The following is a 16458-nucleotide window of genomic DNA, read 5'->3' as shown; positions in this document are numbered from 1 at the left end:
AAATAACCCTTCTACCTCCTGGGGACAGCCCACACTATGAACCCTCCCTGTGGAAAAACTAGAAAACCCCTCAGCTGCCTCTCCTTTTGTCATGAGTACTCAAATTTATCAATCAATGCTCAGGCCTGCCAAGTTAATTCCAAGTTCTATCTTATGTCAGTTCGTATTAGCAAACAGCAATCCCTTCAGTCCTATGCACTACCCCTTGACTATTTCCCATTCATGCCCCTCAGGGAGGTAAGGATCCACTTTCTCAAGGGACACACCTCTCCTTTGCCTTTCTCAGGCATTCCCCTGTCCTTGGTATATAATTCCTACAACTCCCTCTTCCCCAAAGGTCTATCCACCTGCATGCATTCTTTAAACATCTGAGAACCTGCTGAATGCCAAGCATTGTGCTCAAGCTATTATGGTCCACATACACACAAGTGTCGGTTTCAAAAACCATTATTTGCAACAGTGTGAGTGTCCTCTGGGTCCTTGATATTAAAATTCCTTCCTGGACCAGTAGCACCACCTTTGTTGGAAATGCAGAATCTCAGGCCCCATCCCAGAAGTCAGAATCTGCATTTTTAAAAGATCTCCAGATGATTCAACTGCTCTTTTAAAGTTTGAGAGGCACTCCTAGATGACTGATTTCACTTACAACACTCTTGAGGAGCAGTTTCAAGTGGTCAGGATTCTACACCTGACCAAAGAGGGGTCCTAGGAATTAAATGGAGGTAAGCATGTCCCTGTTGTGTTCAGAGAGGAAAAGTGACTTGTCTGGCACTACCACCATAGAAAGAAGCACAACAGCACTTGGCAGTTCCCTCTAGTTCATGTTTATTAGTCTGCATGGTGACTTCGATTTTCCAAACACTGGGGGAACCCCTCAACCCCATCCTTCTTACATAGGAATGCAAGTTAATGTGTTTCAATGCCTATTATAAAAAACAAATACCACTTTAAAAAAATCTGATTTAACACATTTTTATTTCACTTTTTTCCATTTCTTTATAAAACAGTCATCTCCTCACTAGCAGCTGTCTCCCCTAGACTGGGGGAGGGAATGGAGGAGGTTGGGCACCTCCAAAGAAAAGGGGGTGGGGGAGAAGGGCCCAGGGTTACCTCCTGAGGTTCTTCTGGGCCTGTTTCAACAATGTGTCAAAGTCAAGAGAATCAAATTTGCTCTTTACAGGAGCAGGGTCAAAGTCTTCCCGGTTGGAGTCTATAAAGGTAAAGAGAGACAAACATCACGGTCTCTGAGTACACCTCCCAACCACAGCGTCCTCAAATGGCCAGCTACCTCTCATGTCTATAATGGATGGAGCTAAAATCACCTGGATATTAAGTCAAAAGACAGGTGAGCACCCATTTCTCCTCTCATCCCACCCCTTAGGCTCTTCACGTGTCAGAGGAAGACAAGTCTGCCTAGCTAGCGCCCCTCTCAAAAGCCTGGGGACCTTTTGAGGGAGGAGATGATACCAAAGGCTCAGGGCCTCCCTCCACTCACCAAGATCAGAATAGCTTCTCTTGCAGAACTGCCTGCGGCCCCCAAAGCAGAGATCAAAGGGCTGTTCATCTGCTTGCCTCAGCTTGTGGCCACTCTCAATGGCTGCAAATGCCTCCTCAGCATAGCGGTAAGTGACGAAGCCATAGTTGTCACTGGTGGGGAGGGTGAGACAGAGGCTGACATGGCTATTTGGGCACATGCCATGGAGAAGAGACAGCTCGCCAGGGTACAGTAATGGACTGGGGTGGTTCTTCTCATTCCCCAAATTGCCAACCCTCTAACTGTAGAAATGAAGGTGCCTATATTGCCTAGGACACCAGAGCAAGGGGGGAGAAACAAAGAAGCATCAAGATAGATAATGAGACAGGACATCCTGACCTTAGGGCCCAACCTCACCCTTGGACACGGAAGTGGATGGTGCACTCCTCAATCTCTCCGAAAACAGAGAACCTCTGTTTCAGCTCTGACCTAGTCATGCGACCAGGTATCTTCCCAATGAAGACCACTCTTCTCTCTTCCTATGTTAGGTCAAGGAAAATTGACACACTATGAGCCAAGGCCATAGCTGCAGACGGCTCTCTGAGCTCATGTCATGGCTCAGAGACAAGCCCTCTCCTCCCAGGAGCTGTTCCTCTACTCACTATTGCACGCTCCTTCTGCAGAACTCTCTGCCTTTGGTAATGGTCGTGTGAACGATAAGAACTGTACCTGACAAGAGAAGAAGGTGCCATCAGTGCCCCAGACATTACGCAGCTCAAGTCTCAGAACTCTTAGGCACCTGCACCCCAGATGCACCGACTCCCTGAAAACACGCTCACCGCCGCCTCCTGTCACTTCTCCGGCGAGGAGATGGAGAGCGGGACCGACTTCGGGAACTAGATGATGAGGATGAGGAAGACGAGGAGGAAGATGAGGAGGAGGAAGAGGAAGAGCATCTTCGGGAACGTCCAGAGGAACTGCAACTGGACCTGGAGAACAAAGGGGCACACAGGAATGCTGGGAGCAGTGCAGGTATATTCTACTTACCTCACCTTGGCCCCAGCCCTGCCTCCCTGTCAGGAAGCTCAGGACCAAAGGCAAAGCAGAGCAGAGGAGATCTAGAAGAACTCTTCGCAGATGACCAAACTGAGAACCTCATGAACTTTAGATGTTCTAGAGTATTTGGGCACAGATCATATTTATTTTCAATTATGCAATTAAAAATAGAAAAATATTTAACAAATCAGAAAGAATAAAAATAACGGAGACTCGGAGATAAAAGGCTGGGCCCTAGGTCTTACAATTAGCTGTGGGTGGGGAGGGGGGCAGGCCTGGGTCTCTGGGATCCTGCTCCCCTCATATGTCTCATAGGAGTACTATGAACACGGCATTTAGGGGATGTGCTAGACCTGTAGTAGGGGACATTTCTGAAGATAAGCTTCACCATCAAAAACCAAGAATTCTTCATTGATTAAGTGGAAAAATTTGGGTCTATTACTGAGAAAAAGGTACTGCCAGAAAATAGCTGAGGCCACAGTGACACTCAAAGGAACTGTCCCAGACTGTTTCCTCAACAGATGATTAAAGGAAGGACTGTTTGCCATTAACAACCCACTAGACCACCATCCCACATACTACCGGGAAAATAGCAGAAATAAGGACTGATACAGTATGCAAAGGAATCAACGTGGTCAAGATCAAACCCTAATTGTCTCCCCAAGGCAGGTCTCCAGGAAGGAGGAGACCTCAGAGGTATCCCAATCTCCAACAGGGGACAGAAGCTATCTTCTCAGAGCTTGCCTCCTTCGAATCCAGTAAAGGGGGAGAAGACAAAAGCCAAAGACAGAAATAGAAGCCTTACTGCCTGAAAGTATCGATGTGCTAAAGCTTTCAGAGTAAACCAGAGGAGAGAAATTCCAAAGTGGAGAGAACCTAACAGGCCATCAGAGCTCACCTTCGCCACCTCTTGTGTGGGGGGGAGAGGGACCGGGACCGGGACCGGGATGAGGAAGACGACGATGAGGATGAGGAGGAAGATGCTTCGCTGGTCCGGTTGGACCCAGAGCTGACAGAACGGTTGCTGCGGCCACGGCGGCCTTGCCAGCCCCGGCTTGGGGGGCTGGCTGACCTGCAGGCTTTTCGATAACAGCGCATTGACTGCTGCTTGGCTGAGGGATCAGGGAGAGTCCTAGTGTTCGTGTCATTCCGGCAGGGTGAGGCCTCAGGGGACAGCAAGGTGGATGGGGCAAGGCAAGGGGCTGGGGGATCTGCCTGATCATTGCTAGTCCTGTGATCAAGTGGCTTCTGGGAGGCAGCTGTGCATGGGGGCAGCGGGGTGGCTGGGCCCAGGGACAAGACAGGTTTGATGGTGATATCCTGATGGCGTTTGACATTCCATCGGGAGCCCACCGCTGGAATGACTAGGGCAGGCGTCTTTTTTGGGGGGGTCCTGCTCCGGACACAATAGTCATGGTCCCCAGAGCCCACATGGACTGGACTAGGGCCATGGACCCCTTCTTGGAGGCAGGCTGCAGCTGGATGTTTGGCCTCTGTAACTCCTTCAGGCTTCAGGGTTCCCTCCTGGGCGGTGGACTTAGGAGATTTGGCTTTGGCCAGCAGTGAGACAGCAGCCAGGGGCTTCCATAACTGATGGGGAGGGGTAGCTGGAGGGGTGAGCCCTGTGAGGGGAGGGAGGATGGAGATAGCAGGATGAGATCCGATTCTACACTTCTAAACACTGTGAATATAGGCTCCAGGGATCCCCACTTCATCTCACAGAGTATACTAACAATGATCAACAGCCCAACTTCTCCCACTGTTAAAACTGCTCCTTCCCCTGAGTTCCCCATCTTGGAGACCAGCAGTAGACACCCAACCAGCTTTGGTCCTCCTGAACTGTTCAACCTCTCACTGCCCAAACCTAGCTGGTGGCCAGGTCCTGTCTGTCCTACCTCTTCATTCTTAGACTCACCCCCTGTCCTCAGAACTGCCTGACTTCTGGGCTGCATCTTGCCTGAACTCATGTAATTGTCTCCTAATAACCTCCTACCTCGGGCATCACACCTGTCCACCTGTCTTCTACATTCCTGCTGGTGGGAGCACCCAAAAACCAAACTGGTAACGTTTTTACAATTGCTTCTTCACTGTACAGTATAAAGTCCAACCAGCTTAACATGGCAGTCAAAGTTCCCATAACCTGACCTCCTGCTTTCCACTCCAGCTTTCTCTCTTCCTTTGGCTCTGCCCAGCACCCTGATCAACCACTACACTCCAGCCAAAATGAACCACTCACAATTTCCCAAAACATACCGGGCTGGCTTTGCTTCTCCAGCTCACTCAAACCATTCCATCTACCTAGAATGCCCATAAACCTACCTGATTGGTATCAGTGATTTTCTCAAGCCTCCACTTTGAGGATTACCTTCTATATAACCCTACCCTGACTGTCCCTCTTCAGACCCCACTATAAGCCACACAGGCTTCTTTAACACACAACATCTGATACTCAACATGCTCATTTGTTTACACATCTGACATCTGCCCCCTGGACTGTGAGAACCTCAAGGACGAGGATCAGATCTCTGTATCCCCAACAACTACACACACTTGGTGCAGAGCAGGCTCTAAAAACATTTGCTGCATAAACTAATCAAAGGCAGAGTTCCCCACCCTGAACCCACCTGCCACGTTGGCCAGTTCTGGGGCTTGTAACCGGTCTAGGGGCCTCTTCTCCTGGGGAGTGTCAACGCTGCTGGCGGGGGGAAAAGGGAAAGCCTGGTTCATTGCCTCCTCAACATCTTGTACATCTGCTTTGCTCACAAAGCAATGGGAGAGGGGTGCGTGCAGAGAGGAATGGGGGGCACAAACTGCCCCAATCATTCTCCTCCAGCACAAAAGGGGTCTTAGTGACTGAACTTTATGTAGGTTGGGTCTCAATTCAGCTCTGCCCAATTCCTGGATGACCTTGAATACCCCCCACCTCCTCCAAGCCAGGAGCCTCTCGTGCCCGGCTCAAACCAACCCAAAATCAATGTGGAGGAAAATATGCTTGGCAAAACAGGATGGGGTATTGTGAACATGAAAAAAAAAAAGGCCTCTTGGTGCTGGAAGAATGGGGAACAAGAGGTCCAGGATGCCTGTGCCCTCCAAGGAGTCAGGGGAGCCCTAGCCATGAATATCCTCCCCCACTTTTTCTTACACCATTACCAGTGCTGAGCAACCTTAACGCCTGTTAAATAAAGGAAAGAAATCCCCAAAAGCACGAGTTGCCAGAAAATAAAAGGCATCACCATTTGGAACCCCAGACTGGAATAAGCCAGAAAATGGTACATATATATCCTCCTCCTTCACCACTCAAGACAGTACGCTGTAGTGATGGGCTGAACCGGGGGTGGGGAACAGGGAAAGACTAGAGCGGACTAAATGTCCCTGTAACAGAGGCATCCAGTTGACAGTCCTGGAGTACCGGCCGGCTGCTGACCAACAGCTGGTAGGGTAACTCACTCATGTCCCCATACTTACCCTGAGTTTCCTACAGCCAGGCTGTCAGCAGGAGCCGGGGGAGGGCACTCCTTTTTGGCTGCAAAGAAACCATACTAGTTAAAAGCCCAACCAGATGTTCCATACTGAGGAGGTGCAGAAGGGCTGGCTCTGAGACCCAAAGGAGGAAAATCCATTTTGCCTACGTACTCCATTTGGGTCTCCCCAGAGAGATCCATTCTCCTCCAGTGGGTACCCAGGTATATTTTTAATCATGTCTCTTCTCTGCTCAGAAACAAGCACACTCCCCACTGAATCTGGGGAGTCCAAACTTCTAAGCCTAGCATTCCAGGCTCTACATAACCCACCTAACTAACTTCTTAGTCTTATAACCTACTCTTGATCTACACTTATATTTTCTATTTTGCCTTGTACTACCGATACCTGTTACCAATTCAGCAGTCATTTCTGCAAATTCTTCTCCCCAGTCAGACCATAAGCTCATCTGAGAACAGGACATAATATCTCCCGCAGCACCTAGATCCATGCCTTGTACTGAGAAGCTGAGCTATCCATTGCCTTTCAAATACATGCGATCTTTCCTATACCTCTGCCTTTACTCATCAGTCTCTGAATTCCTGTCTTCCAAGGCTCACCTGGAGAGCTACCTCCCCAAATAACCCAACACACTTGAATCTCCCCATCCATCTACTCTTTATAGTTCTTGCCATGCTGTACCCACCACTCTCCCTGGCTTAGATTGTGTCACAGGTAAATCTTGTCTTCCCATTCCAATTAGGGGGCTACTCTAGTGGCTGAGACTCCCCTTCTCCTTCTCCCCAGTTTAAGCAACTACAGGGCTAGGCCCAAAGGAAACATCAACAAAAAAGGGTTGGAGCAAAGCTACCCAGGTTTCCTCACCTTCTGATTTCTCAAATTGCTCCAGCAGACTGGACAGGTCCGATGCCTCAATTCCTGTGGAAGCATACAACACAGCCCCTATCAACTGAGTACACAGGTCCCAGAAGTCCCAAATCACCTCACTTCTTCCCTAGGCTCCCCATGCTCACTGTACTAAGTAAACCAAGGCAGCAACACAAAGCAGAAAGAATCAAACCAACCCAGACTTCTACCTCTCAAGAACTCTCCAAAGAAATCCAACAAAGGCCAGCCCCATCAAGGTAGTTTATCCTGTTTTATGGAGGACACTCCTCACACAACCCCTATGCCATTCTTCACACCAACGGAACTGTGTGGCACTCACCAATCTCACTGATGAAAGCCTGTACCACATCCTCAGGACCCTGGGTACGTGGGGTAGGCAGAAAGGACAGTGTCCTTAGACGCGCTGGGTGGACAGCAGGCAGCTTGGTGGTAGTGCTCTGCCTTGGTGCAGATGTGGGAACAGCCTTGGCAACAGGAGAGGGTGCCTTCTCCCTGGGCCTAGCTTCCTGGGGCTCAGGCTTTAGCCTCTCTGATGCAAGCTCCTCAACAGCCACACTCTCAGCAGGCAGACACGGTGGAGCCTTGATCCGAGGGCTGTGCACCGGGGAGGACACCTTGTGTTTCAGATGGGGAGATGCAGGCACTGGCTTGACCTCCACCTTGGTGGGCTCTATCTGTGGAGCTCCCTGACCAGCTGCCCCAAGACTGAGGGGAGGAGCCATCGGCACAGTCAGTACACTATCAGGAGGGCCAGGTGGGATGCCACTGGGCTCCACCTTGGGTGAGGGAACAGCTCTTCCAACAGAGGTTAGAGGCAAAGGAGGTGGGGGAACAGCAGGCCAGAATGGAGGGTGTTGCAGCCCTGGGCCCCATCCCAAGGGCCCATAGGTACAGCTGGAGCTATAAGGTGGGACTGGGGCAGGAGGAGGTACCCAAGGCACATTGCAAGTGGAGGGCACAGCATAGGCACCTGGAGTACCAGACACTAGGGGCACCGTCGGTGGAGGGGGCAAGCAAGGATAGCCAGAAGGGGACAAGGGGGGATAACAAGGCCAGGGTGGCACAGGGGCATAGTGAGTAAAGGGATCAGGTGGCACTGGCCCCACAGACATCGGAACACTAGGAGGCTGCAAGGGTGGTGGGGGCAGACTGGGGACACTTTGCCCATTTGTGGGAAGGGGCAGCATGGGGGTCATGCCCAGCCCACCCGTGGGAAAAGGCAGGGCAGTGGGCATTGTGGGGGGCATGGACTGCACAGCAGGAGGTGGAGGTCTTGCTGGCAGTAGCATCTCTTGGGATGGCACCTGCTCAGTGGGAGTTGAGGCCACAGGTTTGCTTGCAGGTGGCTCAGGACTAGGAGAGGCAGGGCTGGGACCCATAGGAGCAAAGCAAGCCTCAGAAGGAGCCTCAGGGCTTCTCTGCAGAATTGTCTTCTTGGCTGTGGCTGGTGGGACAAGACAAGGGATGTCTGCCAGCCCTGTGGGAGTTTCTGGGAGGCTGGGCCACTTCCCAGCTGGGGGATGGGGGTTCCTCTCTTCTGCCTCTGCTTGGCGCTGCTGCCTTCGTCGCCGGTACTCAGATAGGCTAAGAGGCCGAGGCCTGGCTTCCTGGGCTGTTGCACTAGTACCAGTTTCCCCCTTCAGAGGACCCATGACCTCCTTGACTTCAGGATTGATGGCCTTTGGGGGGTCTGAGGACTCTGCTTCCAGGAGGAGCTGGGGGGTTGGACTCCCCTGGGCTGATGACACTGCGCCACGTCTGGGATCAGTTGGCCTAGACTTAACTAGTACAGGGTCAACTGGAGCCAGGTCATTGGGAAGAGAGTCAACTTGTACTGGCTTGGCTAGGATAGGGTCAACTGAAGGCAAGTCATCTGAGATGGGAACAACCACTGCACGGTCTACTGCTGCTGAGTCAGCCAGAACTGGGTCAATCAGCACTGGGTCAGCTGGGAGAGGGTCAACCAGCTCTGAGTTCGCTAAAGCACGGTCAACCAGTTTAGGGTCAACAGGTACAGGGTCAGCCACAGTGGGATCAGGGTCAACTGCAGTGGGATCAGGGTCAACCGCAGTGGGATCAGCTTCAACAGAGTCAAGTGGCATGGGGTCAGCTTCAGAGTCAACCAGTGAGAGATGGGTTGAAACAGGGTTGGCTTGGATGGGGTCAACCAGGCTGGGGTAGAGGTCTAGAGGACCTTCTTTAGCAGGACTAGCTTGTCCAGCACTACTCTCCAAGTTCCCAGAGCCAGGCTTCTCCAAGGCAGCTGCCCAGGCCCGAGCCCAAGCCTGGGGCTTCCCTCTACCACGGGGAGGCACAACTTCTCTTTGAAGGTCCTCCTGAGGCAAGCTGCCTCCCTGAGAGGTCAGCTCTGTAACTGCTGTAGACTGCCCACGAGAGGCTGACCTCAGCCTCCTGGCATAGCCTTCTGCACAGGCAGCTGGCTGCTCCTTGCTCTTCTTCTTCCTGCCCTTTCGAGCTCTCTGGGAACTTAGCATTGTGTTGGCTGGTGGGTTCTGAGGGCCCTTGGGTGCCATTGGCTCCATGACCTCCCTGGGCTCCAACAAGCAGGCTGACTCCAGCTTTTCCTTTGAGTCCAGTGACAACCCCTCTTTCTCAGGGCAGAGGGCTTCCCTGGGCACAGCAGCCTCTGTCTCTGCCTCTAGTGTAGGCATGAGCAGCTGCAAGGCCGCACTGGCCTCTAGCGAGTTATCCAGGAGGACAGGCTGGGGTCCAGTAGGGATCTGTCGCACCACAACTGGGATCTCCAGGTCGTTGCCAGCTGTGGCCGCCTGGCCCACAATTTCCAGCACCACACAATCCTCAGGCAGTGTCAAATCACCTGGCTGCTCTTGAAGCTCATCCTCAAGTGCCGTCAGGTGGGTGAGGTTAGGCAGGCAGTACGGGTGCATGGCCCGCACCAGCTCACTCAGGGAGGAGATGCTCTCATCGCCAGCTGCCTGCACTGCCATCTCTGCTGCTACTGCTGTTTTATCTTCCTCCTCGGGACAGGCCAGGTGCATGGGGAAGTCTGCGATGCTGCTCACAGAGTTGTTGAGCTCCCCAGCAAGCATCTCGCTGCTGAAGCCGGCCACCTCCTCCTCTTCTTCCCCATCACTACGCTGCTGGGGAGGTGGGGACTGGCCCCAGCGGGGTCTTGACCTTGGGGGTCTCCAGCTAGGAAGCTTGGGGGAGGAGGTCTCCAAGAAAGAGGGTGGAGAGAAGTCCCAAGGAGGATCTGTGAGAGACATCTCAACCTACAGGAGAGAAGATAAGACATAGGAGTTTTCTCCAGGAATATCTTTTTCCAGACATGTCCCCATATATTCCTCCCCATTGGGAGTCCATGAGGCTCCCTAGGTCAGGCTTACCCCACTCACTCTACTACTGCCTGTGCTGGGCCCCAATGGGTCAGTCGGGGTGATGAGGTCACGTTCTGGGGGTGTCCGAGAGAGGCTGAGCAGCCTGTGCAGCTAAAAGGGAGAAAAAGACCTGAAATGTGTTTGTGCTTCAGAACTTTATGAGTAGGCTCGTGGATGTGGTTCTAACCTTTGCACCAACCACACACCCCCTTCCCCTCATCCCACACTTACAGAGGAGCCCTCCCGAGGTGACACAAGCAGCTCTGAGTCAGGAATGCTGTCAAATGGAGACAGGTTCTCGGAATCTGCATTGTCCAAGATCTCTGTTAGAGCTGTGAGCAGTGACACTTCATTCTGGTCCTCCAGAGATAACCTGCTCTGCTCAGGAAAGACAACAGGAAGGTCCCACCACCATCCCTATGACCTACCAGGCCACTGAGAAGGACTGGATGCCAAGAGAATCCCTCTCCCAGGCTCAGTTCAGCTCAATTTGCCAGAGAGAGATGTTAGTACCAGGAGGCATGGGTTCCAATCTCATTTACTACCATCCACCATCTCTCTAGTGTCAACAGAGACCTGTCAAAACTGAGTCTTGAACTTATGTTTCATACTCCCTACACTCTCAGGTAAGATGTGGGATGCTCAGCAGACAACCCTTGGCTAAGCTGGAATTGGACTCAAAACACAGATCAGAACCCTCTGAACATGTAAGTCAGGGGCCCAGGCAGGGTGAAAGGCCTTGGATGATAATCCAAGTCTGCCAGGGCATCCTCTTACATGGGATGTAGCCCAACTCTCACTGAGAAACAAAAACACACTTCAAGGACTCAGGTTGAGTATCTAGGAACCAAGGTGCTAGGAGAACAGAGCCACTGAGCCAAAGCTCCTGCCTGAAGACCTCCAAGCTCAGCCCCAGCTCACCTCTCCAAGGCCACCAAAATCTTCAATGAGGGAGATGAGGGAGGCATCCATATAGCTGTGCATGGTCCCCAGCAGTGTCCCATCCTGCAGTATCAGCTCCTCCATCTCTAAGTCCTTGTCCCTCAAACAGGGGCCCAGCCGAGATAGACTGACAAAGCCAGAATCATCCCCGTCCTCATGCAGCAGCACCTGGGGCAAAAGGGAATAAGGTCAGGAAGGCACAGTGAAGGCTGCAGGGCATGGGCCCTCGGGGGCAGCTGATTTACACACTCTGTAAACCAGGTACCGAGCCCTCCACCAATGGCCTCAGACTCAGCAGGAGCCCCAACACACTCTGGACTTGCTGGGCAGAGAGAAGTACAAACTATGAGCCACAGCCACAACCAGATGGCAGTGTTCAAGAACCTTCTGGGAAAAAAAAAGTTTAGACTCCATCCAGAAACACCTGGAACCACACAAGATTGATAAACTGGGGAATAAAAACATCAAAAAGACCAAGATTGTTGAGAAGAGTTATCTGCTGGCAGTGATGAAGACAGACACTCTCAGGGGCACACCAAAGGAGAGGAGGTCAGTAAGCAGGCAATTCCAATTACAACCACCTTACCTCCCTCAAATCCCACTTAGGCCTCTCGTCTCTGCTTAGCTCAAATCCCACCTTCTCAAGAAGACACCTCAGCCCTCCCCAACGCATCTCTCCTCACACCCCGAATTCATACGTGTTCCTGTACCGCTCACTTCTCTGGCAATCACATCCTACCCACTTCCCTACCCCATGACATTCCTTGCATCATTACTAAAACTATATTCCAAGTTCCTTTGGGGCAAATAACCCTTTGTATTCTATTAGCTTATATCTTTCTTGGCTCTTGGAAGGGTTTAAACTGTGCTTATACTTCCTGGTCACCCACCATGCCTGGCACAGTGCATCACAGTATACACAGCTGACAGTCACACTTATTTCGAACTTCTATTTTGAAGGCTCTACAGTGTGCCACCCAACCTCTCAAAGGTAGTCCCAAGGGACAAGTCTCTTCCCTACCCCAACCAGGTTAGAGCAAAAGAAGAGAAAGCTTGATTCTGTGGATGGAAAAGCCCCGCCCCACCCCACCTCTTCCCTGAGAACTAACATCTTCAGCCTTGTCAGGCAGGGAGCCATCCGCCCAGGCCTGTCAAGAGTGTGGGCGTGGGCAGGGCCAGAAGTGGCTAGAAGGGCTGGCAAGGCCAGAGGCAGGGGTATCTCCACTATACGAAATTATAGATGATGCAAAGGCCAGAGAACAGGAACAAACACGGACAAGCCAGTCTTACCTCTCCTTTGGCAGCAAAGGGAAACTCTGTACCTCTTCCAAAATAAAAAAAAAGCAACAGGTGTGACTGCACCCCCCCCCACCCTCCTAATCAAGCTGAAGAGTAACAATGCCCAACGAGAGAAAAGGATAGATAGGGACACTTTAGGAGGCCAGGCCCAGAGATGAAGTAAAAGGTGGCAGGTTTTAGGCACTAACTCCTCCCAAGCCTTCACAATCCTGTAATTACAACTAGCAACTGAATAGCACCTCGCTCAGCAAACACTCCCAGGTGAGCAAAGAGGCTGCCTCTCCTGCCCTGCCACCTACCTGACCCAGCTACTAGGCCAGAATCTCGAGACAATGTCCAGCTTTATGAACCACTCATCACCACTTCCATCAGGCAGGTACTGGAGCCCCAGTCAGAGAAGCCCCTCTTTACCTGACCTCACCCATCCCTTCCCTCAAACCCCAAACAGCACAGCTCCCAGAGTACCAAGATCATGGAGAGGATAAGCCCAGGCTAAGAGTGTGCCAGCCACCAGCATCTCTTAACTTTAACAACCTCCCGACTGGCTTTCCCATATCCGGCTTGTCCCTGCAGGGTTCAAAACCAGCTACAAACGTGAAAATACACATTTGATCACCTCTTGAGACACTCTCTAATCCCCTCCAAGGGCATCTTCCCGCTCTTAGCACTAGGTTTAAAGTCCTTAAATGGCTTACAGTGGTCCTGGTATTCCCCACCAGACTCCTCCAGCGTGTCTTCTCTCACCACTCTGTCTGTCTCTGTATACACCAGCCATACGGGTTTCTCCAATAAGCCATGTTCTCTCCCACCTCAAGGCCTTCACATACTGTTCCCTCTGAGGAAAGCTCCCCCTCCCCTCCGCCCCCCACAATCTCACCTTAAAATGTCTCTTCCCAGACCCTGCAAGGTAGATTACTACTGCTGATTATATAATATGCTGCACTTTCCTCTGTCCTCATCATTATTTATTGTCTGTCTAAAACATAAGATCTGATAAAAACATAAGATCCTGGAGGACAGGGACCATGTGTGGTTTACCACAGTATCCCCCTATGTCTAAACATAATGGAACCTCAGTAAGTTCCTGGCTGATTGACTAGCTTCCACATACTCATCTTTGTGTGTGTTTGTGGTGAACAATCTCTCCACAAGACCCTCTCCAACCCCAAATGACTACCTAACTTGGACTACAGCTGGATCATGGATACTTCCTGCCTCTCCCCCAAAGGGTGGGCAGCACCAGCCCCACAAGATATGGCCTCTGAGAAAATAAGGGAAGAGCAGGTGGGCAGCTCCCAAGTAGAGCCCCAGAAGCCACTCCCCGCCCCCCACCCCCAGGGCCTGGATTGGTCTGCTAGAACTGATATTACCTGGCAACCTGCAGCCCAACTCCCACCTAGAAACCAAAAAAGAAAAAAAAAAGCTTTCAAGGACTCAGCTTAATTGCTTAAGCAAGATAACAGTTCAAACGAAGTCTTGCCGACCTCCACTCTGGGTGGGAACTTTTAAGAAGCCCTGGTGAGGAATGGGACGATAACACTTTTAAGTATGGAGAACTGAAGACCAGGAAAAAAAGAGTATGACAGAAAGAATGTCCCCCCCGCATTAGTAAACGTTCAACTGGTGTTGAGTAGTTCTCAGATCGCCTCCAACTTTTGCCATCCCCAGCACAAATTCCAGAGAAGTTTAAACACAGACCATCTCAAATTTGTCTGTATCAATTCACAGGAGCAGGCCTTAGCTGCCTCCTCAAAAGCGATGCTTGAGGAAAAGTGAGGGAAGGAGAGGACTCCCTTTCCTTACTTAAGCCTGTGCCATGTAAATGTTGAAACCTCCCATGCCCCTTGAATCAAGAACGAGGCAGGACTGCAGGCAACAAAAACGCCAGTGCCCATGCCTCACAACCCACCCCAAGCCGGTCGGAAAGAGGCCGCCACTCCACAGCCCTTCAACCTCAGCCCTCTACCCTCCCCAACACACTCCGCCATCCGCAGGGCACAGACTACCCGCACACCTGTAAAGTCCTTTACCATCCGTTGTCGAGAAGCAACGCGGATCAAAGCAAAAAGAAAAAAACTCCTCCAAGGCTCTGGGCAAAGTTGATTCTAGCAGCCCCTACCTTCCTTCCTTCCCAGCCTGGGGCCCCCAGCGCCGATCGGAGATGGCGGGACCGGCTGAGACACACCCAGTTCCCGGCAGTGCGGCTCCAGCGCCGATACGAGATGCCCGGCAGCCTGGAGCGGGAGCCACGTGGACATCCCCTCCCCGCCCCCACGTGGACCCGAGGGCCTCCTCCCCCCCGCCCAACCCACGTGGGTGCCGGGGCCGCCTAGAGGGGGAGGGGAAGCAGACAAATTATCCCGGGAAAATCGCTCCCCCCACCCCACGTGGCTCCGAAAAAGCACTGCGGCGCTGGGCTACAGGCAGCCCCCACTCGGCATCCTTAGAGGGAGGTCTTACTCTAAGTCCGAGTCCCCCCACACACAGGGGCCAGGTTTCCGACACCCTGCTCTGCCCCTCCGGCGTTCCGGAGGAATGGCCATAAGGACCCGCCTCTGCCCGCATCCCCCCAGCAAACGACCCAGGTCCGGTCGGTCCAATCCGTCTTCCGCAGCCACCCGGCATCGACTCCCGAACGCTTCTTCCCTTTCCTGTGGCGTCCACGTGTCACCGCCCGGCACACGCCGCTTTGCTGCCAGCCGCGGGCCGCCCGCCAGTCTCACCTGCTCCCCGCCACTCACAGCGCCCACAGTGCCATACGGCGCTTGGCTCCGACTCCCCCAACCGCTGCTGCGCACTCCACCGCCAGGGTCGGGGCCGGAGCCCCCACTCAGAAGCGGCGCGACTCCGTCTCTCAGTCCCCGGCGCGCCGCCATCTTGGCCCCTGAACACCCGGCGCAGCTCTGATCGCCGGCGCCGCCTCGCCCAGCCGATTGTAGGAAGGAAACTACAACTCCCGAAAGACACTGCAAGACTACGAATCCCAGAAGACTGAGCGGCGATACCCATTTGCACACGGGAAGAGGGCACTGGCCTCACGAGGGAGCCTGGGAGTAGTAGTCGCATTCAGCAGAGCCTGAGTGGCACGTGCTAGAGGCATACTGTAATGCATAATTTTGTGTTGCGCGCGGGGACCTAGCTGGGGAGCGCGAGGTAATAAGGGGATAATTACCTATTGCGTATCTTTTTATTTTCCCAATTTGTCCAACTGTCAGAACCCCCTCTTTGACGTTTTACCTGCTACACGTTCCTTTCTGCTTAGTCCAAGCGGGCCTGTGTTTTGAAACAGCACCCCCTCGTGGGCACCAGCACTCCAGGAGCTAAGCCTCACCCGCTACACTGCGGCACTACCGCGAGTTTAATCTTAGAACACAGCATTATCGGTGTCTCTCTGAGCTACTCAGAAACCCACGTTCGTGTCTCATTACCAAATTTACTTCCTGCTACTGCAGATCATCTTGCTATCTTCCAAATACAACAGGTGTTTTCCTGCCTTGTGGAAAACTTTAGCCTCAAAACATCTTTGAGGCCCTGTTTTATCCGGGAAAGACTTTTTGGTTATCCCAGCCAACCTTGATCCCTCTCTGTATTTCCACAGTCCATCACTATGTCTATTATTTACTCATTTGCCATTTAGAAGCTACTTCATATTGTTTTCTTTTTCTTTTTTTAAATATTTATTTATTTATGTGGTTGTGCCGGGTCTCTGTTGCAGCAGGCGGGCTCCTTAGTTGCAGCTTGTGGGCTCCTTAGTTGTGGCACACGGGCTTCTTAGTTGTGGCACGCGAACTCTTGGTTGCGGCATGCCTGTGGGATCTAGTTCCCTGAGCAGGGATGGAACCCAGGCCCCCTGAATTGGGAATGCAGAGTCTTAACCACTGTGTCACCAGGGAAGTTCCTGTTTTCTTTTTTTTTTTTTTTTTTGCGGTACGCAGGCCTCTCACTGTTGTGGCCTCTCCC

The 16458-nt window shown here is 52.2% G+C and overlaps 1 protein-coding gene across 7 annotated transcripts; it reads right to left on the bottom strand.

The window, feature by feature from the left end:
- Positions 1-808: 808 nt before the first annotated feature.
- PPRC1 (PPARG related coactivator 1) lies at positions 809-15406 on the bottom strand. Of its 7 annotated transcripts, none has more exons than XM_027112390.1 (14): positions 15222-15405; positions 11179-11367; positions 10489-10635; positions 10267-10368; positions 7218-10152; positions 6875-6928; positions 5996-6053; positions 5155-5225; positions 3429-4152; positions 2314-2463; positions 2137-2203; positions 1892-2013; positions 1496-1647; positions 809-1210 (listed from the first exon to the last, which is right to left on the bottom strand). In XM_027112390.1, the coding sequence occupies exons 1-14, from the start codon at positions 15372-15374 to the stop codon at positions 1107-1109; spliced, it is 5028 nt and encodes a 1675-aa protein (XP_026968191.1). In that variant the 5' UTR covers positions 15375-15405; the 3' UTR covers positions 809-1106. The 7 variants fall into 7 exon arrangements, with proteins under 7 accessions (XP_026968191.1, XP_026968192.1, XP_026968193.1 ...); XM_027112391.1 differs by having other exon boundaries at positions 5155-5222; XM_027112392.1 differs by having other exon boundaries at positions 10276-10368.
- Positions 15407-16458: the final 1052 nt, after the last annotated feature.

Source organism: Aethalodelphis obliquidens, unplaced genomic scaffold, assembly GCF_003676395.1.
Source record: "Aethalodelphis obliquidens isolate GAN/ISIS:26980383/991018 unplaced genomic scaffold, ASM367639v1 scaffold11, whole genome shotgun sequence".
NCBI classification, from domain to species: Eukaryota; Metazoa; Chordata; class Mammalia; order Artiodactyla; family Delphinidae; genus Aethalodelphis; species Aethalodelphis obliquidens.
The sequence above is the reverse complement of the archived record's forward strand: the minus strand, read 5'-3'. Positions and strand labels throughout refer to the sequence as shown.